At 43.0% G+C, this 26,505-nt stretch overlaps 1 protein-coding gene across 1 annotated transcript; it reads right to left on the reverse strand.

The window, feature by feature from the left end:
* Nucleotides 1–20,569: 20,569 nt before the first annotated feature.
* Nucleotides 20,570–26,505, reverse strand: LOC131311339 (DNA repair RAD52-like protein 2, chloroplastic). Its single transcript, XM_058338751.1, has 4 exons — nucleotides 26,025–26,505; nucleotides 25,872–25,909; nucleotides 23,477–23,568; nucleotides 20,570–20,881 (listed from the first exon to the last, which is right to left on the reverse strand). The coding sequence occupies exons 1-4, from the start codon at nucleotides 26,372–26,374 to the stop codon at nucleotides 20,750–20,752; spliced, it is 612 nt and encodes a 203-aa protein (XP_058194734.1). The 5' UTR covers nucleotides 26,375–26,505; the 3' UTR covers nucleotides 20,570–20,749.

Consider the following 26,505-nt stretch of genomic DNA (forward strand, 5'->3'; position numbering starts at 1 on the left):
TAGCTAAGAAACTTCCTCCATTGTCCTTCCATATTTGTTTTATGACCAAATCTTGTACCATTGTCTCCAAATCTTCCAACAAATCTCCCATAATCCCATCCAAGGACAAATCCTAGCCATGCAAGCCTACCATTTAGCCTAACCTAGACATGCAAGCCTAGGATAGCCTTTGATCTTTCAAAGATTGCATGTCATGTGACAAAATTTGAGGTAGAGAGAGAGAGAGAGAGGGGCCGGCCTTGAGAGAGAGGAGAGGGCCAAGGTTTTGCCTATAAATAGAGCCATTCCCATGCCATTTGAACTCACACCTTCACCTAGCAACTTCTCTCTCTAGAAATTCTTTGTTCTTTCTTTGTTCTTTCTTTAGTTCTTCTTTGTTCTTGAGTGTTCTTGAGTTCTTCAAGAAACTCAACCTAAGCCGCCACTAAACCGCCACTCGACCACCCTCTCGATCCAAAAGTAGTAGTAGTAATAGTCAAGTAAAAGTTTCGAGAGAAACCTTTCTCTTTCGAAGCTATCGGAGGCCTACCGTAGGAAGTTACTCCGTCCGACCACCGACGTACTTTCCGTAGCCGACTAACCTTCCATAGCCGACTACCGCCTAGAAGAACTGTAAGGAAATCCTTACTTACTCCCTATGTATTTACTTACTCAAGTATAAAGTAGGTTATCTTTATTTACGTACTTATCGTTTGATTAGAAGTATTCGTATTTTGATCTTTAAGATAGTTATGAGTATGCGTATATGAGTTGCTTGTATTACTTGTGGTATGTGATAAAGCATAAGTGATTTCACTCCAAAGACGTCCGTACATGTGGCGTTGTGCTTTGAATAAAGCATAAGTGATACACTCCAAAGGCGTCCGTACATGTGGCGTTTTGCTATAAGTAGTGATTGAGCGTGATAAAGTAATATAGAATTGGATGATCTCGTTAGGATGATTCATGCTTACGTTTGTCCTACCGCGGAGTCTTTGCATGTAACGAGACACGAGAATCGAGAAAGTAGAAACATGACACCTAGGGTGTGGTTAATGACGGGAAATGTTTTCCGAGGAAGGAAATATTTTTGAAACAAAATAATGACCGGTTTTGGGTGGCATTATGTGAGTTGTGTGCGTGTGTAAAAGAAACATTTGAAAAGGTTGAAATGTTTTGGAAACCGCGATGTGGCCGGACGTGGTAGCCCATCGTGTGGATTGTGAAAACCGCAACATGGCCGGACTTGGTAGCCCGTTGTGTGTATGAAAACTCGTAATGTGGCTGGACTTGGTAGCCCATTGCGTGGATTGTGAAAACCGCAATGTGGCCGGACGTGGTAGCCCATTGTGTGGTGTGTGTTGAAAAACCCAATGAGAACCCGGAGCGGCGGAATCATTGTGGATACTCGGGAACCCGGAGCGGCGGAACCGAGGTTTTTAGATTTTGAAAACCCCAATTGGGAACCCGGAGCGGCGGAACCATTGTGGGATACTCGGGAACCCGGAGCGGCGGAACCGAGGGTTTTAAAATGTGTGCGTTCCCATGGGAACCCGGAGCGGCGGAACCATGGTGAGGTATAGCTTGGTTATCCACGGTACGGAGCCAATGCAATTGTGTGCCAATGGGAACCCGGCGCGGCGGAACCATTGTGAGGATACTCGGGAGACCGGCGCGGCGGAACCGAGGTTGGGTGTGTAGCTTGGTTATCCGCGGTACGGAGCCAATGCAAATATTTTTGTGTGCCAATGGGAACCCGGCGCGGCGGAACCATTGTGAGGATACTTGGGAACCCGGCGCGGCGGAACCGAGGTTGGGTGTGTAGCTTGGTTATCCGCGGTACGGAGCCAATGCAAGTATTTTTGTGTGCCAATGGGAACCCGGCGCAGCAGAACCATTGTGAGGATACTTGGGAACCCGGCGCGGCGGAACCAAGGTTGGGTGTGTAGCTTGGTTATCCGCGGTACGGAGCCAATGCAAATGATTTTAAAAAGGTTGGGTGTGTAGCTTGGTTATCCGCGGTACGGAGCCAATGCAAATGATTTTTGAAAGGTTGTTTTGTAAATGAAATTATTGACACAGTCTACGATGAGTCGCGTAGGAGAAACCCGGAAATCTTGGACACCAATGATAGATGATTAATGAATGTGGATGTGTCATTGATTAACTGTGTATATACTTATCATGTGGAAATTGATGTTGTATTATAGCTTTGTTTATAAGTTATGGGTTAGCGGGTATGGGATTACTCTGCTGAGCTTTGTAGCTCACGGTGTTGCCTCTTGGTGACCCTGACATATTATATCGGTGGTGACGCTGGTATAATGTGTCAGATCTTGTAGATGATCAAGATGAACAGTACACCTTGGAGGCTTTTGGAGCTGAGGAGCTGGCTAGGATGGAGAAGAAGGAGGAGCTGTAGTTAGGAACCTTAGAACCCCCTTCATTTGTGTAAATGTTGAACTCTTGTGAGAGTATTTGTTGTAATAAGAGCCAGACTCCATTTGATGTTATCAATAAAATGTCCTTTTAACGTACCCAAAATTCGGGGCGTTACAAAGATAGTAGCAAGGTTCGGAGGTGGGACGTCAACCATGACTAGAACTTCTGTTTTGACCAAGTTCGGTGATACGGGTGGAGATGGAGTGGATGGAGGAGACTCGTGTGGAGTAGTTGGTGATGAATCCTCCCTTGACAAAGTACAGGCTAGAGCTTCCGTTGTGACTGACTGAGAAGCAAACCCCCAACCAAATCTTCAAACAGACCCGGCAGACGTTCCCAAGTAGGTTTGGCTCTTGATCTTGGAACCTTTCGTGGTGGTACGACAGCTAGACAGCAAAGTACAAGAGCTCAAAGACAGCCTGCAGCAATTTATTTGAAAGAATGGAAAATGCGCATGTCAATGTCGTCGGTGTCCTCCTAGTCTCTATAACTAAAGAGAGTGTGTCTCACGATATTTGGATGCTGCCAAGAGTCCTCAGATATTCTTTTCGACGATGTATCCTTATTTGAATCAACTTGCTCTAAGAGATGTCAAAATAGCCTAAGGCTTTGGCTATTCCTTTCTCGAAGTGGAATTGGAACAACTCGGTGTAAATGACGTGATACTATAACCGAAATGGCGTAAGCAGCACTGTGCCGGAGCCTGAGCGGTGTAAGTGATTAGCACTTTTAACCTCGGTGGTGTAAGCATCATGACATTCTCTCTGTTGTTCCTGGTTTTCTGTTTGAAACCTCGATCGGGCTTGAGTCAATGACTTAGAAGGTTTTGATTTCCCAAAGTCTTGTTGATCCAAGGACTTTGAAAATTGATAACGTGCAACATCGAGATGCACGACTCGTCATCGGACCAAGGCAATGCCCTAATAGGCATAAGACAGACTCGACAAGAGACAACCTAAAAGCCACCCTAGCATGCTCCTACGCAAAACGGTATGAATGTATGTACAGGCATGCGATAAGGAAAGCAATAACACATAGACAGTATATTGGGTTAGATGCAAGAAGTCCTACCCTACGGGTCCCTGTCTTAAGTTGGAAGGTTCTTTTGCGTTGAACACATGTAAAGGTCGGTTTTGGTTTAAAGGGGTTCCTTTGACTAGAGCCGCGATATACCTCCCGTTGCAACGCGTACAGCAAGGCAACGGTCGAACGGTAGTACGACTCATCATCGTCCAAGGTTGTTCGACGCTCGAGGACCCCGGGCTCCAATAAATTGTGCTGGTTACCCAAAACACCTCAACGAAGCTGACCAACATTGATGCACATGAAAGAATGCCGAGGAATGATTGAAATAGAGAGAAATGCAATGTTTGAAAATGCCTTTCAAAGCTTGGCTCACTTTTATTAATCAACATTTGGAGAAAACTACACAAGTGAATAATAGTAAAATCCCCAGTTCAGAGTGGTCGGATATGCGATCCTGTTATGTTACCATTCCATTCTTCAGCAGCGCGGAGCATACTGTTTTGACAGACTTTTTGAAAAATTGTTCATTTATGTATTAATTGCCAAATATTGATCAATGCAATTATGTCCCCAGCAGAGTTGCCACTGTGGGCACACGCCCCTGAAAATTTTATTTTACGTATAAAATTGGGTGCGCCCTTTTTGGAAAAGCACGACGAAATACCTCGATTCAGAGTCGCCACTCAGGTTTTAGTAGTGAAATACCCAAGGAACCGAAATTGAAACGTTTGCTACATTTTTTATTTGAAAAAGGCTTGTAGACTGGACCGTTGTCACCTTTGATATCTAAGGTTCGGGAGCCAGGTTACGAGAGGGGAAGGGTTTTATGGCACCCCTCTCGCCCAATCCGGAGATTGGTCTCTACTCGGACATTTTGTAAAACATTTGTATTCTCTCTCATTAATCATTTTTAGCCAATTAGGGCGGGGGAACAGTTAAAGGGGATTAAAACTATAACAAGTTGCATTATATGACAAAATGACATGTATGATTTATTGAAATAGTGAATATAGATTGAGAACAAGCGCTCATGGGAGCTTTAAGCAGATTGGAACTCACTAGTCCGGTGTGTTGTACGCAGGAAGAAACCTGCATGTACTGGCCAAACCACTGCATGCAGCGATGACCTACGTACATCACACCATAACTAGCGTGCGCCGGTATTCTCAAACCCTCAACTCTTGTTTTCAACCCTCTGGGCTCTGGAAAGGACCAGTGCACACCCATGACAAACCATGCAGTTTATAAGGTAGATATTAAGCAACTACAGACAGCAAGAATAAACTCAGAGACATAAAATAAACAGAATACCCCATAAATAGTGTGGGGAAGCAATTAGGGGGCTAAGACCTAAATGCCATGCAAGGGCCAGCCACTGGGCTTGATCTAACTGTCGTACACTAGTCCACGTAGGCCGTACGCCAGTTTGATATTTTTGCCCGGTGCTTGGCTTTGCATCGTCTGGGTTCCGATCATGACCAGAAGAACCTCAGAGGCCTTCTAAAACAGATAAAGTAAATATTTAAACACTATGACTACACAGTTCTAAAATACAGAAAGCTATAAATAGGTTTTTAGCATGCAATAAGGTGATGGAAATAGAAAGAAAGCAGAAAATAGCTGATCAATGATCCCCACGCCAGTGTTGCACATACAGCCTTGACTGGTGTACGGCTTAGAATCACTGGCGTGCGCCATTGATAGCCATGCATGATCCTTGAAACCTTGCCAACTTTAGGGTCAGGACTGGTATTAATTACCAGCCTTGACCCTGTCAGCCCCCCTCAGGGGTCAGAACAGGAAGTTACAAAAGTTGGTATACCTTTGGTTTTTGAGATTGATGGAATGTTGGAGCTTTGGACTTGAGGTTTAAGGGATGGATGATGAATGAAGGTGGGTGAAGAGAGTGTAGAGGGCTTCTTGCTTACTCTTTCAAGTAATGGAGGGAGAGAAAGCAAGAAGCCAAAGGAAAAGAGGATAGGGAGAGACTTAGAGTCTTAATGGTGGTTAACCTCTTGCATATAAATACAATGGGGGTATATATAGGCTGAGTAATGAAGGAGTGGGGGGTGGTAACCTGGCTGGTTTGGCTGGTTGGGTTAGAGAGGGAGCCTTCCGTACATTAAATGCATAGGACTAGTTGATGGAAGGTGTAGGAGAGAGAGAGGAACAACCCTGCACGATTATAATCATCAGGAGACTGTTCATCGTATTGGGGTGGCCGCAAAAGTCTTGTGCACGTGGTTGAATAGTGACATTTGACTGGTTTTGACTGGCGTACGCCATCCTTATACCTGCGTGCGCTAGTGGCAACTGAGTCAACGATCGATCACTGACACGTGGTAGTTTACCAGCGCACGCCAGCACAGTACCAGCGTAAGTCAGTAGGGTTTTACTGAGGCCATTTGGTTCTGGCTTGAAGGATTTGAAAAGGGATTTGAATGAGGCTCGGAACGCTCAAGGCTCAAACACACCAACAATCTTGGGATGTTCTTGACCTTAATCATCATTGGGGAATCAAAGACCATAAGTAAACTAATCTAGACACTCCAGAATAGGGTGTCTACACCCAGCCGTGAGACTGGCCCATATTTGTTCGACATGTGACTAATTCTTGCTTTATTTAATTCAAAACAGGTAATTTGTTTAATTAGCCTTTACGCAGTTAATGGTGAGCCGAGACAGTAATTGAAAGCATGCATCAGAAAAGCAGGATAAAACAAATCTGTCCCAGGGAGATGGATCCCGTGGCCGGTGAATAGACGTCATGGCCGAGGGATCCTCCTGGTTTGATGTATCGGCCGAAGGATCGAAGACCCAGTCGATGTTCTTCCTCACACCAGACTAAACAACTAACAAAGAGTTAAAGTATTACCATTAGCATGCATAAACTGAAAATAAAATGAACCAAAGGCCCTTGGGCCTCACCACCTTGATCCCTCAGTGGCTTGATTGCTTCGAATTAAAGGAGATTGACTGATTTGCTTCTCGAGAAACCCTAGGGTTAGGGTTTGAACTTCGGGGTTTGGATCGTCGGATTGCGGCTACCTTCGGGAGGTTAGGGCTTTTGTAGAGGGGATATGAGAGTATAATGGTAGGGTTTCGTGGCAAGAGAGGATGTATGAACCTCTTAATTTCGGAACCCTATAGGCCTCTTTATATAGGCGATTGATGATTCACTCCGGCCAATCAAATGGCGTGAATCAATAAGGTATTACAAAGCAATAAGATCTCTAGACGAATCTGCTTTCGTAGCCCGAACACATCGGAGAAAGGCTGATAGGGTTTTGGTGATTGGATCAAACGTATGACAGAACATTCCAAAATCTGAAAAATAGACGATCTGGCGGCCGAGCAAAGGATATGGCGGCCGAAGGATGGATTAGGTTGCCGAGGAATCGATCTCTCAGGGAGATTTTCAAGCAACATGTTTCACGAGTGAAAGAATGATGTTGAGGCCGTGAGATCAATGTTACGGCCGAAAGATAGATTTTCCTAGGATACTATATTTCTGTCTGAAATGCTATTTGGCTCTAGATTGTGTAACAACCTCGATTTTTAGTAAATAAAAATCTCGTTTTAATATTTGAAAATTTCTTATTCTTGAATTGCGTTATAGTTTTCCTTTTAGCTTTAATAATCTGCCATAATTAGATTTAAGACTTATAAAATTGAATCCCTTCGCACTGGGCAATCTAGTCATTTTCCAAAAACAAGTATACTTGTAGAAGCACTTGTATATTTTCCTAGCAAGTTAAATAAAATCTTTAAATTATATTTCTTGGCTAGAAATCCTACTTGGCAAGTAGAATTAGTTTCCAACCGATTAGTTAGAGAAACCTAAATACCCATTAAACCTAGTTACATTCTCTTAACCCTAGATGAACCTTACGAACCTTTCCAACCCTACTTGAACCTTTTGTACAAAAGGAAGTCATCATTATGCTACCAAAAGTTGTAATCATTATGCTTGCCATGCATGCAAACCTAAGGATCATAGCCTTAAACCTAATTACCCACCAAAGTTGCTTTCCTAGATCTTTCCCTAGGTATAAATATATATATATACCTCATAACCTATTATAAGCATGCCTATATATACATAGATATACTTTCTAGGAAATTGTTAACCATTGGTCAATAGATTACACTTGAAAGCTTAACTTTAATCATTACCTTTCCTTAGACCTAATAGGACTACTTAGGCCTAAGTATACCTAGCTATATATATAGATATATGTATATATACTTTCTAGGATATGTATTAACCATTGGGCAATGATTAGCATTAAAAGCCTTAACCATAATCATTACTCTTTCTCCTAGACTTATAAGGCTACTTAAACCTAAACATACTTAGTCTTACTCACACGCACGCATATATATATATATATAGACACATGGGAAATAGGGAGGGGAGAGAGGGAGAGAGAGAGAGAGAGAGAGAGAGAGAGAGAGAGAGAGAGAGAGAGGTGTGTGTGTGTGTGTGTGTGCATGTGCCTATTTTCTCCTAAAAAGTTATTGTAGACACCCCAATTTGGCCTAACGATTATTTCAAGTCCCAACTTGGGGACCATCCCGATGATGATGTGGATACAGTGATTGCTGATTGACTTCTCGTAAACCTTAGGACTTATGGTGGGAACTTCTAGCCACTTAAAGGACCCAATCCAGAGCCAAATAGCCTTTTAGATAGAAATACAGTATTCTAGGAAAATCTATCTTTCGACCGTAACATTGATCTTACGACCTCAACTTCATTTCTTCACCTGTGAAACTTGTTGCTTGAAAATGTCCCCGAGAGATTGATCTTTCTGCCACCAGGTCTGTCCTTCGGCCGCTTAATCGTTCACTCGGCCGCCAGATCGTTTATTTTCCAGATTCTGGAACGTTCTGTCAATCGTTTGATCCGATCACAAAACCCTAGCAGCCAAATCCCGATGCATTCGGGCTACGTAAGGAGATTACCATGAGGAGTTTGTGTTGCCTTATAACTCCAATTCAATCGATCGATTTTGATTGGTTGAGGTGTGTCATCCTTATGCCTATATAAAGGAGCATTTGGGTTCTGAAATTGATACATTCAATCACCCTCAAAAGTCATGAAACTCTACAAATATATTCTTTCAACTCCCCACTACAAAAGCCCTAATCTTTCGAAGGCAGCCGTTAATCCGACAATCAAACCCCAAAGTTCAAACCCTAAACCTAGGGTTTCGAGGAGCAAAATCAGTCAATCACACTCAATCCGAAGCAATCAAACAACTGAGGGATCAAGGTGGTGAGGCCCAGGGGCCTATGGTTTGATCCTTTTTACGAGTACTATAATCATAGCGTTTTAATTTTCTGCTAATCATTTAGTCTAGTGTGAGGAAAAACATCGGCTGGAGAATCAATCCCTCGGTCGATACATCGATCCAGTGGGATCCTTCGACCGTGACATCTATTCACCAGCCGAAGGATCTATTTTCTTGGGATAGTTTATATTTCTGGCTTATTTCTGATGCATGTTTTAATTATCGTTCTGGCTCACCATATCAACTGTTAAAGGCTAATAACCAGTTTATGTGTTTAGAATTAAATAAAGCATGAGTTAATCATATGTCGAACAACTATGGGCCAGTCTCACGACTGGGCAAAGAGGGGTGCCTAACACCTTCCCCTTATTGTACTTTTGGCTCCCGTACCCGGAATCTCCATTTGTTTTTCCTAGTTTTTATAAACTAGGTGGTGACTTTGTTTTGATGATAACCGTTATCGTGTGGCGATGTTCCTAGCCATGGGAATATCCACAATCTTGGTTTATGAAGTAGAAAGCAACAAACAAACGATGATCAATCTGTATGGCGATGCTCCGCTCAGGGAGGTGTCTACAGTTTTTGGCGACTCTGCTGGGGACTTGAGAGCCATAACTAGAAAGTTCAACATAGGACTAATACATGCTTTATTAATTCATTTATCATTTGCATCAAGCGGGCAACATCGTTGAGTTCACCTAATATCCCGGCATGACACGGGCTATGTTAGGGGTTCCAACAAACTCCACAGTCACTTGTACCTAGTGGTATATCAAAAAGGAAATCGCCCAATCACTGCCTATGATGGGTTGGCAAAAGGACTGGAGCCCTTTGACAACGGAGCACCCTTGAGACTACCCAAACCTTACATATATTAGAGAGCCATGGAACTTATCAAAATAAGGCAGGAACCCGTAGGTTAAGGATTTTTCCTGCATTTTGCTTTGAAGTTCTTCCTCACACCCTGTGTAAACTGCTGTTGTAACATCTTTTTCTGTGCAGAAGGGTTGGGATTTTTAGCCAAAATCCTAACCCTGTACGGCCAAGTACTGACTTACAGGTATTTTACTTTAAAGCAGACATGATAGGTAAGCTAAGAAAGTAACCACAGCCAGTTTTATACTCTTACAATACCCGAAGTCACGCCAAATAGAGGTCTTTACAGCCATTCCAACTGTCATCCTCGCCTATCAAAACACCTCCATCGGAACAGTCCCAATCACTTTCTGGGACTTCACGGTCATCTTCTCAGCAAATTCGATCATCTACTAACCCTCAAGCTTCACCAAGCTACCCTCTCACTCGCATTTCAAGAATGACAGACAACGACGCCACTATAGCTGAACTTCGAGCTCAAATTACTTATTTGTTAGCCGAAAAAGCAGCAAGAGAGGTTGAAGACAAGGAAGAAGCAGAGGATCCTCATGAAGTGGTATTAGTAGAAAATCCTGAATTGGCCAAGCAAGTCAAGGAAATTAAACACTCCTTGACCCGTTCCCAGGGGGACCAAATTTTGGACTTTGAAGGGCTTTGCCTTTTCCCAGATTCTCAACTGTCTGAGAAGTTCAAGATGCCAAACATCGAAAAGTTCAATGAAACTGGTAACCCTACCAGCCATGTCCGCCATGTCATCAACACTCTAATAGCTGATGGGCTGGACTGATGAGCTCATCGCTCAATTGTTTCAAAGGACTCTCACTGGAAGCGCTCTCGATTGGTTTCTCACTTTGGAGTTTGTGCATTATCAAACCTGGCCACAGATTGCCAATGCTTTTGTCAAGCAGTATGCATACAATGTTCAGATTGAGTTAAGCACTCGAGATTTGGAGATGACCAAGCAAAAGTCGAACGAGGAATTTGCTACCTTTGTGGCTAGATGGAGAGAAAAGGCAGCCAAGATGAAGAACCGTCCCTCTGAGGAAGATCAAGTGAGAATAGTTGTCAAAAACCTGCAACCCAAGTATCTCAGGCATATCTACACTCAAGCCATCACCGACTTCAAACACCTGCATGCTACTGGGCTACAGATTGAAGAAGGAATTAAGCTAGGGCTCATTGGAAAAGAAGAAACTCCTCCACCCAAAAAAACCTTCCCGACTCGTACCTCTCATGCCTCTGTCAATGCCCTTAACCCAACCTTACCTCAGGACCCTTTCCAAGCTAGCTCGTCCCGAAACTCAAATCGCCCCCGTCGCAACTTTGATCCTCTCTATATGACCTCATCCCAAGCCTTAACCATTCTGAGTCGTCAAGGACATCTGAAGCCCTTGAACAATCCACCTCCTCAGCCACCCTATGACCCAAACTATGATGCCAACAAACAGTGCGCTTACCATCAACAATCTAAGCACGAGACAGACCGTTGTATACGTCTCCGTCATGATATCCAGGATCTCATTGATAGCCAAGCTATAAAGCCATCCAAACCTAACGTGCAATTCAACCCACTCCCCACTCACAATGCTGAACCACCACCTCAAAACATCAATCTTATAAGCCTATCCAACAACTCTACATATAACCCTACCCAATTCATCATCCCAACTACTCAAGTCAAACCATTTCTGACTTTCCCTAAGGATAATGGGTACCTTATGACAAAATAGGAGTTTAATTTCCCTTACATCTGTGCAATTAATGATGGGAATTGGTGGTTGGAAGTGCGCCAAGCCTTGCCAAGTGATTAGGAAACCAAGAGAATCGAGCCCGCTTATCCTTGGAACATTCAAGAAGAAGAGATAGGTCATCTCACCCAGAATGGAAGGGTGTACAATCCACCCAAACTTAGTGGAGAAGGCTCGGCCACAAAACGAGTAATGGAGGAAGAAGAAGAAGAAAGCCAAGGGGTAGAACCTGAGGAAGACAGGGCGTTAAAACAACTAAAGAAAATCCAAGATGACATCTCTATCTGGGGACTGCTCATGTCTTCTTATGAACACCGTAATTCCTTTGTCTGCCAAAGTCCCCATTGATATTACCCCCGAGGATCTGGTGGGCCTCATAATGGCGCCTAAAGCACCAAAACCAACAGTAGCTTTCACTAACAAGGATCTACCTCCTAAAGGTCTTGCACACAACAAACCTCTATACATCTCTCTCAAATGTCTCACCAAGTGGATCCCATTGGTTTTGGTGGATAACGGGTCCGCTTTGAATGTGTGCCCTCAAAGAACCCTCGACAAGTTAGGGGTAGACGTTACTGACATACGCCCCTCGAGTCAAGGCATAAAGGGATATGACAATTCAAAGAGAAGAGTGGTTGGATGTGTGACCCTACCAGTGAAAGTGGAAAAGATCAAGAAGGACGTGGAATTCCATGTCATGGACATACCCGCCACTTTCAATCTCTTATTGGGAAGGCCTTGGCTACATGACACTGGGGCAGTACCTTCCACTTTGCATCAAAAAGTTAAGTTTGCGGTAGACGGAATGGTCGTGACCATTCTAGGAGACTCATCGATTCGAACTCATTTCGACACACCTGTATAAGAAGTGGGGACTGAGGAAACCTTCCTTACAGGGTTCAGTCTTAAGGAAACAATTGTCGTGCAAGCTTTGATGGCTGAAAGAAGTTTCTACGTAAGCACCCCTAGCATATGGATGATGAAGAAATAGAATTACTTCCCTGGATTGGGTTTAGGCAAAAGATCGCAAGGCATTCCACAAATGATTGATCCCCTGCACAATCAATACGCCTTTGGTCTTGGACACCCCAACAAAAGCTGAAATAGAGAAAAAGAGAAAGGAAAACATGGATAAGGCTAAGGGAAACACAGTCATAGAGAAAGCACTTGCAATTCCAAAGACACTCAACGGTTGGTCTATAAGAGAAGGTGAATACTTCCCATTTTGTGGCTTCGCAGAAACATGGGAAGATGAAACCACCAAGCAAAGGCATCCTGGGATGCAAATCTTCTTTGATCAAGAATGGACTGACAGTGACATGGAAGAAGAACCAACATAGCCCGTCCTCGAAGACTGGATCAAGGTGCTAGTACGATTTTACCTAAAGATTTTGTTTGGCGAAGAAGAGGGTGAAGGAGAGTATAAAACTGTGAAAGGCAAGGAAAAAGAAGCAAACCCCAAAATGCTGCAGTAATTGCAAAGCCATGGCATGGCAAAAACATTAAACATTACTTTTGTTCCCTAATCAAGCTAGGACATGTTTTGGACCCCTCTTTGGGCATTTTCTATGACTAAACGAATTCCCATTTTATCTTTCCATTTTATGCTTATTGAAAGGTTTGAATCTCGAATTGCAATTGCCAATACACTTCAGTCTCTTTGCCAAAGAAAAGGGATTTTTAAGAATCAAATTCTTTATGTTGTTAACAAGAAGGAAAGAAACGACGAGCCTTGATTACTTAGAAACAGGTTTTTGTCAAAACTCAGAAAGAAGACGCTATCTCCGCAAGAACACTTAGAGTTAACTTTGCCCATCATGAAGGTACAAACACATAGGAGACTCAAAAAAATATCTCCACCAATTTTCTCTCCAAAATACAGAAACCCTCTTGTGAGAAATGCTCATTGGGTAATCCGAGAACCCAAGCAAAAGAAAGAGCAAAGCCTGCTAGGACAAGAAATTGCAAAAGCACAACCTGGGCAAAAGTTAAGGCATTCAAAAGCTCGCTAGGGACTCAACCTCCATTAGGTAACCTAGGCAAAATCAAGAGCATGTGAGAAGAAAAAAACAAGAAAACCAACCTCAAAGGTTGTGATTTTGGAACTACGCTCATGGCTTGATTCCCTGATCGGGATACGTAGGCAATCTTACTTTGAAATGCAGTCCAAATGTGTGGAAAGGAAGAAAAACGTCAAAGAAATTTGTTCTCAATGATAGGCATAGTTAACCCTGCGTATTGAGCTCGCAAAAGATGAGTTAGTCATTTTTCAAGCAATTGACAAAAACAAAACGAGAATCATTGCTCGTCCTCCCCGACTCGAAGGTCATCAATATAAAGGACAAGATATCCTAGAGATCCTAAAGCTTGGCAAAGAAACTATTGAAAATGGCAAAAGCAAACAAAAGGCATAAATCAGATTCAAGCATAAGAAGGAAGGAACACCACTTGGCTAAAATGAAAAATCCAGCTTCTCTAGGAAATGGAAGTAACAGCCGAAGAATGGATTCCTCGGCCAAGCAATCCATTCCTCGGTCAATGTTTCGATTTATCAGCCAAAGAATAGTTTTTTCTGTAAAACTATTTTCAAGGTTATCAAACCTCATTCAAGATAGTTCAAAATAATTTTGAACCATGCTATTGCACACAAACTTGGAGTATCTCGGGTAGAAAACATGTTCATGTAAAAGCAAAGAGTATAAATCACAAAACTCACCAAGCATGATGAGGTTGCTTCATAAAAATATATATTCTTGTATGTTTTTGGAACTAACAAATACAGGTACAAAGAAAAGGGCAAGCTACTGCCTACGACCCCTCTTGGATGCTGGTCAAGAAGAGGAAGGATGAAAGTGCTTAGGAACTGGGACACTGATCCTCTGTCCCTCGCCTCCATCATCAGCTCCAGTAGCTCTGTCACCAGTCCTTGTACTCCTATCTTTGCTGACGCCAGCACTCTAAGTGACAGACACCGTCGGCGCCCGCTCCGCCTCAATGGAAGTTTTAACATTCATAGCAAAGCATGAAAAGAATATCAAGAGAGACTATAGAAAAATCCACAATATTACCTGTTGAACTCCAGTAGGAAGCACATAGTGCTGAGTGGCACAGGGAGTCAGCGTCAAATGCTTCTCTTCTCCATTGGCATTATGGAAAGAGACCAAGCTAGGGGCCCGTGGCCAAACAGGCGTAACAGCAGTGGTAGTTGTGGTAGGCAAGGCTAGCAAGGCCAAACAGAAAGCCGAGTAATCGCCCGCCTGAAGAAAATCCGTGGCTGGCCGTCTCTCAAGGGCAGGAAGCAAGCTCTCTTGTCAAAAGGTGGGTCGACCTCATGCCAGCTGGAGGAGGAAGAGAAACAAGCTGCAACGCCTCGGAACGTGGGAAGTATTGACTCGCCACTCTTTCCCCAAGATACCAAGCTCTCGAGAAGGGTCCCTCTAGAAAGAAGTGTTGGCCGTCCAAAGCTCGGGCCGAGGTCAACTCCAGAGGAGCGTCGTCAAGCAAGGTATCCCAGGGATCAAAACACACCTATTATAGACGAGATGACATTAGTATAACAAAGTAGAAGGATAGCATGAGGATAAAAGGATAAAACGTGTCGTACCTGATCCACTGTCAAACGATCCAGAATCCGTCTCTAAGCCAACAAGTCCATAGCAGGCGACCACGTCTTTCGAACTCCCTTCAACCAGCGGGCCGCTCGTGGAACAAACCTAGGCTCTTCATGCCTGGTCGGAGGAGGGAACTGCAACAAGTGCTCAAAAGCCCAAAGCTACAAGCAAATACAAAGACAAACATAAGTTACAAAAATAAAAGCAATAAAGGAACGATAAAGAAAGCTGAAACGTATACCTCGAGAACGCGGTGGTGCTCACCCAGTGAGAGGCTAACACCCCGAGAACAAGCACTCAAGTGCCCATACAGCATAGCTAAAGCAGGAGTCCCCCAATCAAACTCCGCTATGGTCTCCAAGTTCACCAAAGCAACCAGAAATTGAACATGCACCAAGTTCTCTTTGTTGCAAAACAAAGTCTGCCCAAGGAGGTAAAAGAGGAAGGCTTGAACCAGTTGAGAAATAGATACCTCTGCTAGAATGCATTCTCGATCGTACTGTGCCCGAATCCATGACTAGGTGACATGATCGCTCTCTGATACAACAAGAGTCTTCCCCAATAGGCATTCAAAACCAGCCTCTTGCTCATGAATTCGTGGGTCAATCGGAAGAGGATCACCACCAATTCTCAGACCTATGAGTAAAGCGAAATCCCCCGGGGTAACTGTCATCTCTCCAACCCCTGGGAAGTGAAAAGTGTTTGTGGTATCCCACCACCGCTCTACCAATGTCGTAGTCAATCTCAACTCCGCCTTCGGAAGGTGAAAGCCGAGTATCAAAAGCTCAAAACCGGCTAAGGCAATTGCATCCTTGGCATCTTGAGGATGTCTCTCATACCACTCATGAACCTGGGGACAGCTTCCCCACATTCGCAGCTTCTCGTTTGCCTGGCAAAATGCAAAAGAAGATCAATACAATAGTAAAATCGCCTATGCTGGGGGCAATTCCTAGAGCCCAATTTCATTTTCAAAATGTCAATTTCGTGAATCCTTATATAAACAATGTCATTGACAGGAGGAAAATTACCTTCACATTGGTAAAACCGAAGTGTTGCTCTGGCTCTCTGTGCAAAACCTCAGGTGGGACATCGCTAAGAGGAGGACGATATCAGAACAAGCCTCCGCGACCAATTATGTGAACCGAAAGGATGTACGTATCAGCATTGAATGGCGGCTTCATTACCCGTATTAAAGGGAGCCTCGAACTCAGTCTCATGAAGATTCGGTTGCGAAGCCCCCCGCCCCCCCCCCCCCCCCCCCCACAACAATCGGTGTACACCAACTCGAACGAAGGATGCGGGTACTCAAAACCCCACCAAGAACCGTGACCTCAACGGCTGAAGCTTTGCCTGAATCTCTCGGTGCAGTAGTAGAAGACGAAGGAGCACTAGTAATGGTGTCGACCGGAGGTGGTGGCGACGAAGCCATGGCTGCCAAGAAAAACGACAATCGGGATGATGATGGTTGGAAGAACGAGGCGGCGAGAGAACGATAGCGGTCGGAGAACAGGGACAAGACGATTGATTTTAGACGATGGAAGAGAGGCGAAATCAAAAAACCCGTGAAATCGATCGAACTTAACTTAAATCAATTTTCTGACTTTTAAAGTTCTCACGGCCGAGACATCAATTCCTCGGCTGAGATATCGATTCTTCGTCCGAGAAATCGATCTCCTGGCCCCCTAATCCATTCTCTACAACAGCAGCAGATTCTGCTCGGTGCACCAAATTCAAGCAAGAATGAGGTATTGGGTCCGTGACCAACAAAACCAGTGATTAAACCAGCCTTGGGGGCATGCCCAAGTGCAAAAAAGCCCTCTCTCTGTATCCGCATGCTCACTCAGCAGCTCCGAGCTCGTCACTATCAATCAATGGCTCTACGCCCATATTCACTACCCAGCAACTTCACATCCATCAACTATCTCAACAGTTCTATGCTCGCTACTTCAGCGGCTCCATGCCCATAAGCTCATTGCTTCACACTCTCAACACAATCAGCAGCTCTAAGCTAACCATCTCAGCAGCTTTACGCTTGCTATCTCACGCTTCAGCCTCATTTCAGCGGCTCCACACCCATGTTCATCAATAGCTTAGCGGCTCTATGTCCATACTCGCTTTCTCAGCGGCTCTCGCCCATCTTAAACGGCTCAATGCCTTGTGCTCACTATCATAATCACCCAGCGGCTCTACGCCCAATCACTCAGCGACTCTACGCCCATACTCATTATCATACAACAGCTCTATGCTCGCTACCTCTACAACTCAGCAGCTCTATGCTTGCTATCAGCAATATTCACCACCGTTAAGCTACTCAACCATCTCAGTCACTCAACGGCTCTATACCTATCATTATCAAGCAAACTCGGTGGCTCCACGCTCGTGCCCACTATCTCAACTGGCTCCATGCCGTAACAATTCTCAACTGGCTCTACACCGCCCCAACCAACAAGTTATCATCTGTTCTCAAGCTCTACGCTTGAATGCTCAAAATCCAACATTTTGAATGCTCGAAGCTTTTCGAATGCCCAACCACTGTGTACTGGATGCTCAAGTTCTACACTTGAATGCTCAAGCCCTACACTTGAATGTCCAACCACTACGTACTGGATGCTCAAAGCATGTACTTTGAATGCTCGGATTCTACCCTCCGAATGCTCAAGCTCTACGCTCTGAATGGTCAAGTCCTGAACTTGAAAGAAGCACTACGCTTAAATCAAATACACGGGCCCGTGCACATATTACATCAATCACATCGAGTCTGCATAACCATCAGCATCATTATATCTGCTTACATCTAACAATCATCATCATCACATATACATATTTTGCATCTCTCTCACACTCATGAAACAGGTCAATCCTGCTGTCAACCGGCTCTACGCCTCGATTTTATTGATCGGTCCAACGCCTCGATCCTTTGGCTCTACGCCAAAAATTTATGATGGCAAAGCTCTGCGCACAAACCTCCAGAATGCAACCGGTTCTACGCCTCTGTTCTATCACCTTAAGCTCTAAGTTCTGTTTCTTCAGGCTCTCGCCTCATGGCAGCAACCAGCTCCGCGCCTCGGTTCCCTCATATCACGCTCCGTGCTCCAGTTGCTGGCCTCGTGCCCCCATATCTCAAAACTGGCATATAACTCGTCTACAGAAGATGGCTTGGGTTCCACCCCATATCTCAAAACCTGCATCCGATTCATCCTCAGCAGATGGTTTGGATTCCACCCCAATTACATCTATTCCGTCCAGCTCATTCGCGAGGATAAGCTACTCTACCAAGCTCCCCTCAGTCAAAGTAAGGATGATCAAGAAAAGTAAATGACACACCCACTGTGTATTGGTCTACCCCAAAATACTAAGGATGCTCTTCGCAAAAAAAATTTCCCCGGCAGCCCCGCGCTCCTTCAACTATTCTCCGCCAAAATCCTGGCATTACCCAGGTACGTTGCACTGCAGCTTTTTAAGTCCGAAGGTACATCTTTTGTTTCTGACCCTCCGAACATTTTATTTTTCTTTATTGCCCTCCAAACTACGGTTGGTCTGAATTTTCTCTGTGGAATACGTAAGCAGCCTCCCGGCCCGACCATAACTAAAACCTTTTTCAAAAACCCCTTGGAATTGTGGTTGGACCAAATTGAGTTGCTTTTTACAACTTTGACTCTTAGTTTAAACATGTCTCGCGATCCGTCTAAGTTCAGTCAAAAAGGGGCATCTGTAGACACCCCAATTTGGCCTAACAATTATTTCAAGTCCCACCTTGGGGACTATCCCGATGATGATATGGATACAGTGATTGCTGATTGACTTCTCGTGAACCTTAGGACTTATGTTGAGAACTTCTAGCCACTTAGAGGACCCAATTCATAGCCAAATAGCCTTTCAGACAGAAATACAGTATTCTACGAAAATCTATCTTTCAGTCGTAACAATGATCTCACGGCCTCAACATCATTTCTTCACCCGTGAAACTTGTTGCTTGAAAATTTCCTTGAGAGATTGATCTTTCAGCCGCCAGGTTTGTCCTTCTGCCGCTTAATCGTTCACTCGGCTGCCAAATCCATTACTCGGTCGCCAGATCGTCTATTTTCCAGATTCTGGAACGTTCTGTCGATCGTTTGATCCGATCACAAAACCCTAGCAGCCAAGGAAAATGGGAGATGTAGATTTGCGTCTTTTAAATTTATCTTTGACTTCAGTTAATTGCATTTTTATTTTGACTTCAGGTTGTTACAAGGAAAATAGTTATTTTGGCTACGGAAGTGATTAAGTTGGTGCTTTGAAGATGGAGGAGGAAGCATCATTATACTATAGGTTTTTGCTTTGATCATTGTTTGTGTTCTTACTGTGTTTTCTTGAATGTACAAATTTGTTGACACGTTTACAGAAAAAAAAAATAGCAGTTTTGTCGATGTAATCTTGAATAAAGGCTCCCTAATTTTTTGAACAATTTTGCATTTGCTTTGATTCTTTGGGTAATATCTTCTATTGAGATTAAGCAGTTTTAGAGTTGAGGGTGCATGAAAGTTTTTCATTATTTTATGTCAATACTTTTGAATTAGTGCCTTCAGGCAAGGGCATAGTTGCACTCCTCATATTTCAAATTTTCGAAGTTAATTCATTTTAGTCGTGTTCAAAATGTGTTTCGTCGTGCCTGAAGGCACTGACAATTTCTAGTATATGTACGTATTACACAATGTGATCAAATAATGATAAAATTCATACCTTGAAAATCCATTAACAATATCTTTAAAAAATGTATTTGATTAATGGAAAAGTTGTTTACAATTTTGGAATAAAAATGAGAGATGGTTGAGTTTTCAGTTTTTTATTTGAAAAATGAAGATAGAAATGGAGTATGGGGTTAGAGTTCATATAAACAGTATCTCCCAAACTATCCACATTTTTTCTATTTTAAACTATGGTAAACAATAATTTTGTCCCCTTAACTTTCTGATCTCCAATCTATTTCGTTCAAAATTGAACAAAATTTTACCTAAAAATTGGACAAAATAGATTGTAATCAAGAAATTGAGGGACAAAATGTTGTTTACATAGTATACGTATGAAGTAGAAAAGGTGTGAATAGTTTAGGGGGAAAAACCAAAATTACTCTAAACAGTGATAGTATTCTTCAAAATACTTTTCGGGCGAAACATATACTACTATTTTGAGTCTTCAAGATGAAGAATTTTGAAGAATTGGGTTGGAGATGCTCTTAAAATTCCCAGAAGAGGTAAAATCAGAAAGAACAGGCGCATCTACTCCTCCAAATTGAGAAGGTTAATGACACTTAAAGACTGGCTGAAACTGAAACTTGAAAGTAGTTCCAAGATATAATAACTGTACCATATGGTACCAATTGTATCTCCCAGGCCCAGTCGAGCAAGTAATAAAGTACGCCAAAGTAGCATAACATAGGCACCAAATGTAAATAAAAACTGGTAAGAAACTTATGCCTCGTATCACCAAAAGCAACTTAATCCTCCGACTGCCAAGGTGTTCTATAATATTTGTCGGACAAGTCAATCTAACTGATTTGATTAATTGATTTGCAAATGCCACATAACCATTCCTCTTGACATATAATTACATCTCACGGGAAGAACGGGATAGTCATAGATATCACTTGATTTATCAGTTACAGTGCACAAACAACTTTTCTCAAGAAAACAACCTTTGGAAAATCAAACCCCTTGCTTTTTTTTAAAGATACAGCATCTAATCATTGTGATATAGATACAAGCCAATACCATCTATTCTGAAGATACAGCATCTATTCATCATGATAGAGATACAAGCCAAGGCCAAACCGAGCACATGCTCTGCAAAAAGCTATCTCCTCTGCAGCAGCAACAGGATCTAGACTGCTGCCAGACGATACTGTCCCACTTGATTCGCGGTGTGCCTGTGTCAGTATGATTTAGTCATCAAAAGGTTCACCAAGTAAACTACCGTAGGCCACAGGCGGTGGTAATGCAGCTTAGTGCAAATAGGAAATCCGCAACATAGTACAAGACAACGAAGTAAAAATTACAAGAGGTACAGTTGAAAGCTAGGTGTCAACTGTCAAATGAATGTAATCTTAGGTTGCTTTGTTGCCAGCACATAAAGGTGTTCACTTTCCGTTGCAAAAAACCAATATGGGCGGTCATGGGGCCAACGTTTGATATCTAATGTAGTCCCCAAAACCAAAATGAGTACGGGACTCTTTCGACCCTTAGGTCAAGCTATCCCCTCTGAAGGAAGTTCCAGAACATGTCAAAGCGCAAGGGTATAATTGTCTGGTAGGTGAATGTTTGGACAAGAAGTTGTCCTACAATGATGTTAACTAACAACATTGCCCACAAGAAGCGGGTAAGAAGGGTCTTCAACGTCATCGTCATGTGAAATGATAGGGGCTTATTCTTTCTTGAATTTAAGGATGATGAAACCTGGTCAAGTCCTTGAGAAAGGACCATGGAACTTTGAGGCAGGCACGTGATTATGAAGAAATAGCACACCAAGTTCAGAATGTGCAAAGAATCAATCTTTTTTGTTCCTGTTTGGGTCAACTTTATAATGTTTCATTACCATACTAGAGTTCCAAGGGGGTGTTGATTTTGCTCACAAGCCTCATTCACGACACCCGGCCTAGCTTACACATTATTTACTAAGTGTGGCAATAGCGCAGACTGCAAAGGGGTAGCATAGGAAATGGCTCCTCAGCAGTTAGTTGAGAACTGCACAGGGAGCAGTTGGGTCTTTTCTGGCCACTTGTTGGACCTAGTTCAACAATCGGTTTCGTCCGTATGGTAGATCTCGTTGCAACGCCCAACTGTGGTTTAAAATCATGTTAATTGGAGACCAATTAGTACGTAAACGGAGTAAAAAACAAATCAAAACGATGTTTTGCACACACTTGATCAGAACCACCAAAATTCAGTTTCGATTTATTTTTTAATTCCGTTCACAGACTAATTGGTGTTCAATTAACATGATTCGGAAACAATCATTGAATTAGGTCCTGCAAGTGGCTGGAAAAAACCCAACTGCACCCACTGCAGTTTCTCGGCAAACTGCTGAGAAGCATTGGCCGTTGGCATATCGCAATAAACTACAGCGATGGACAATGCCTTCATAATGAAATAGCTGAATTAACTTACAACACTAAAAACTTATAACGAAAGATAGAGATCCATTGTACCAATTCGTTATAGAACTCAAAATTCCATGCCTTCTATGTACCCAAAGTAACCAAACAGCAAACTCCAGCTCTTTTTACCTCTTATCTCTTATGACAGACAACTCTATCTATCAAATATCTAGGGCAAACTTCACTTTGCCACCACGTGGTTTGAACCATGTGCGGCTTACCCACTTCTCATTGGAAAATCACTGCCTAACCCGTGTGGCTCGTGGACTTAAAGCGCATCACTAACTCTAGTGAGGGTTTTTGCAAAAAAGATTCCCAATACCCTCATCAGCTTCTTCTTTTCTACCATAACTTACCTACACAGACACATGTACCATATACAGGTATATGCATAGTCACTCCATGGCCTGCATACCATCTTCCTCCTTTTTAGCTATCATTAGTCCACACAACTAAAATTTCTAATTTACTTGCCCAGCACCGCCAGTTATCGCTTTGAAAAGTAAGGCAAAGGAAACTCACCACAACAAATCTTAATTGAATCTCCACAATGTCATGGCCATAGTGCATGTTCGGATGAGCCAAATACTGAATTGCTTAGGGTTCAGACCAATTTTGTGTACCTTGAGGGTTCAGTTCTCAGTTGATGGCGGTGATGGGGACAATGGTAAGGGTGAGGCTCCTTGGCTAGGGTTCCGCTCATTGGAGACAGTGGTGAAGTTTTATAAATCTCTCTCTCAATGTGGGTTCACGAGGGGTAAATCGGGGCAAGGGAATTAGAGGATGAAGAGATGGTTTCCACGGAAGTGGTGATGGTGGTGATAGATGAAGAGGTAAGCCGGTTGGGGATGGGGATGGGCTGGTGGTTGGGTGTGGGATGACATAGGAAGAAGAGGGCATGAGGGATGGAGAGAAGACAATGCATTCTGTAAGTTTGTTGAACCATAACGGCTTGTGTCATATCATGAAGCTATAACGCTCTGAATACTTGCACTTGACATACACCTAGTGTCAATTTTGCCAGAATTTTTACCAGTGTGCCTTAGTCCATAAACTACATGGGGTCGTGTTGTTTCCAAAAGAAAAGGGGGTTATCCGGACATGGCCCAAAACCAAAAGATGGTGAATGAAGTTCTCCGAAATATCTAATATGAAAACTTCTATAATGTAAGTTCGAGACTATGCACAGGGTGAAACTGAGGGTTTCCGAATACAGAGGTAAATGCATTATTCTTGGAATGAACGGTCCACCTTGATGACCTATGTTACTTGACCAGTGATGTAAATGGTCCTTAATTTGGGTAAGCCTTGCTGTGTGTGAGAATAATATAGACATACAACAGCATCAGAGTAAAGTCAGATTCACACCTCCCCATCAGAACCTCTTATGGTCACACGGTATACGACAGTCACACTTCCATTGTCAGAGAAAATAACATCACGTACTTCCCCACACCAACCTGAAAAAAAAATCCAAAAATCAGAAGGATCTGAATATTGTAATGACGATACTAAAGACATACCAGGCGTCAAATTGCCATGGGGAGAAACTCGGGTGAGCTTACGCAGAGTACAAAAAAGTTCTAAAAGAAAAATAGGAAAGAAAAGTTTTCAACAATAGCCGCAGAAGTTCAGTTCCACATGCAGGTTCACTATAATTAAGAAAGTAACCCATCCAATGGTATTTAACGTCCAGAAAACTGCCAAATAAAATGCATCCCAAGCTGAAATATCACAAGTACCACCTCATCCCGGGCCATCGCAAGGAAAACTATAACCAAAATCCATTTTATCCAGCATTAACTTGGAACCGCGCGCATCTAAAGCACCTTAAGGATACGAGGAAAAGGCTTTAAATTAAGGAAAAGTATACTCAACCCCTTTTAGGCTCTTAGCCTCTCACAAGGGAGAGTGTAAGCGCTATACATTTTAACACGGTTGCCACAGTTATATTTAACTATCTTGGAGATAGATAGTGTCCTTATTTTTGTTATTTGATTGCGTTTCCAACTTTCCACATGGTTTGAGTCTACATGGGAAAAAGATTCTAAGCATGTAGATGACGTAAGCTATCAAGATATGAATAATTTGCTGCCCTTTAGGCTTTGGAGGTTAGATCCCCTCAAAGTAATCAATTCCTTCCCCATTCTCACAAATGGCTTTGAATTGTCTGGACCGATCCTATCATTTGGTATCAAAGCTGTTCAATAAAGGATGACAAGTAGCAATGCTGAACAAGATGAAGTACTTAACCAACAAGACACTGCATTAGAGAAGCATTGGGAAAGTACTTCAAAGCTCCAAACTGATGTTTCTTTTTCTTTTCATTTTTTGATAAGTAGATTGATGTGCTTAAGCAGATGTTTTAACATTCAGCCAAGCAGTAAATGGGTTCCGCATGGAACCCATATCCACTTATGGAAGATCTGATATTTACCCAATAACAGGAATATGGTAGAAAGAGGGTCACAAGGGAAGCTAATCAACCAGTTGAACCCCACTGCTGGAAATATGACACTTACGGTTGGGTTCACAATTAAGGATTCCCTTGCATGGACACTGAATTTACTAGAGACCCAGCTGGTTGGATCTAGCATATCTTCCGCTTACATTGGACAGATCCCAGATGAGAATATGAAGGTAGAAAGCAGTTCAATCAAATCTCGAAGGGAAGGCAATGATATGGTACCATTGGTTTGATTCTAATGGAGATGGTCCCGTGTGGGATGAACTTTTGAAAGGGTAAACCATCCGGTTTTGGCCAATCAAAATCCCCTTAATGTGCATGGAGAGCTTGCGAGAATTCGACGAACCTTGACTATATTGGAATATCAATTTACGTCTAAAAATCTTTCAAATGGCTTCGTAGGCTGGCCAGAACATCAACTTGATGAAACTTCGTCGAAGGATTGAAGTTCGATCATATCAACCACGCACAATTTCAGCCACAATTTCATGTTTATTAAAAGACAAAAGCTGAAAATCTGATGGTATGGCAAGAGAAATCGGGTAACTCGCCCACTTTAAACCATCAAGAGGCCCGAACACAATTAACAGAAAATGTCGTAAACAAGTGCACTCAGGAGATGATGGAGTTTTTTAGTTTCGATGGGGGTTCTTTCTACTGTAAAGTCAAACCTATAACTTGAAATGTTGATCGATATTTGTATGCTGGGCACAGGTGCTTTGGGCAGGCGTGATAGGAAAGTAAAGTTCCTTTTGCCTATCCAATTACCCTTTGAGTTATTCGAGATAGAAACCTCCAGGCTTTGCAAATACATACCGTTATAGATTACGGATGCCGTGAAGGATGCAGACTCCAGATAACAAAGGATGCAGACTCCAGATAACGAAGTTGCTCTTGTGTGATGACTATGGAGAAGGTAAACTTATTCGACAATGAGGAGAAGGTTTTGTGGGCAGGAAAACGATACAATTTGCATTTCACTGTCGTACTTTTACTTAATTTTCTGGGAGTCTACATTGTTATCCCTTTTTACGTCATTTCGATCTTGCTACCTATTCCGGTAGTATCATTGCTGTTCAGGCTTTAGAGGTCCGTCAGATCCCGTGGAGATGATGTAGTTGGAGGTCGGATCCCCTCAAAGTGATTAGTCCCAATCCACTTTCTCCCAACATATTGTTGATTATTTTCTCAAGGGATCCTAAAGAGGGAATAAATATCATCTTCCTAAACTAAACAATTATTAGTAAACGAAAAATACGAGTGAGTGAGAAAAATGGAAAAAGACGAATCTCGCACCTGGGGCGTAGAAGCTCAACATACGGTTGGCGTGATACCTGGAGATGACATCAGGATTCACCAAAAAAACTTGATCAGATCGACCACGCCAATGTCACCAAACTCACTCAAGACCTAAAAATGAAATGATTATAACTAATAGTACCACCATACCAGGGGATGAAGGTAGTGTTGGTGTTGATAATGATGTTATCGGGTATCCTCTTGTTGAGGTCTCGGAGGATCTCGGCGAGAGGGCGAGTGATACAGGAGGAGGCGTCGAGTGGGACCACGTAATTGCTGCTGCCGCTGTTGCTACGGTCCAAAGCGGACACTCGAACCCATGCTCCTCCTGCTGAATTTCTTCTGCTACCTGATATAGAAATACTAGCACTAGTAGTACCTGTACCGGTGAGATTAGTAGTACTAGTCCACCTGTTTCTACAGAAATGGAGCGACGGAAACCCAGATTTGGCTGGTAGAATCCGTGGGTTGGGGAGGAAACTGCCGCTGTGAACTGCCATTGTAATCGACGAGACCAGGAAGACGGGTAGACGACTTTCTATCTTCCGTTTTTTAGGCTTCTCTCTCTATATCTCTTGCAGGCGCAGCAGAATGACCACCTGACCGGTCGGTCAAGCAAGGGAAGTATGCG

This window comes from Rhododendron vialii, chromosome 12a (assembly GCF_030253575.1).
Source record: "Rhododendron vialii isolate Sample 1 chromosome 12a, ASM3025357v1".
NCBI lineage: Eukaryota > Viridiplantae > Streptophyta > Magnoliopsida > Ericales > Ericaceae > Rhododendron > Rhododendron vialii.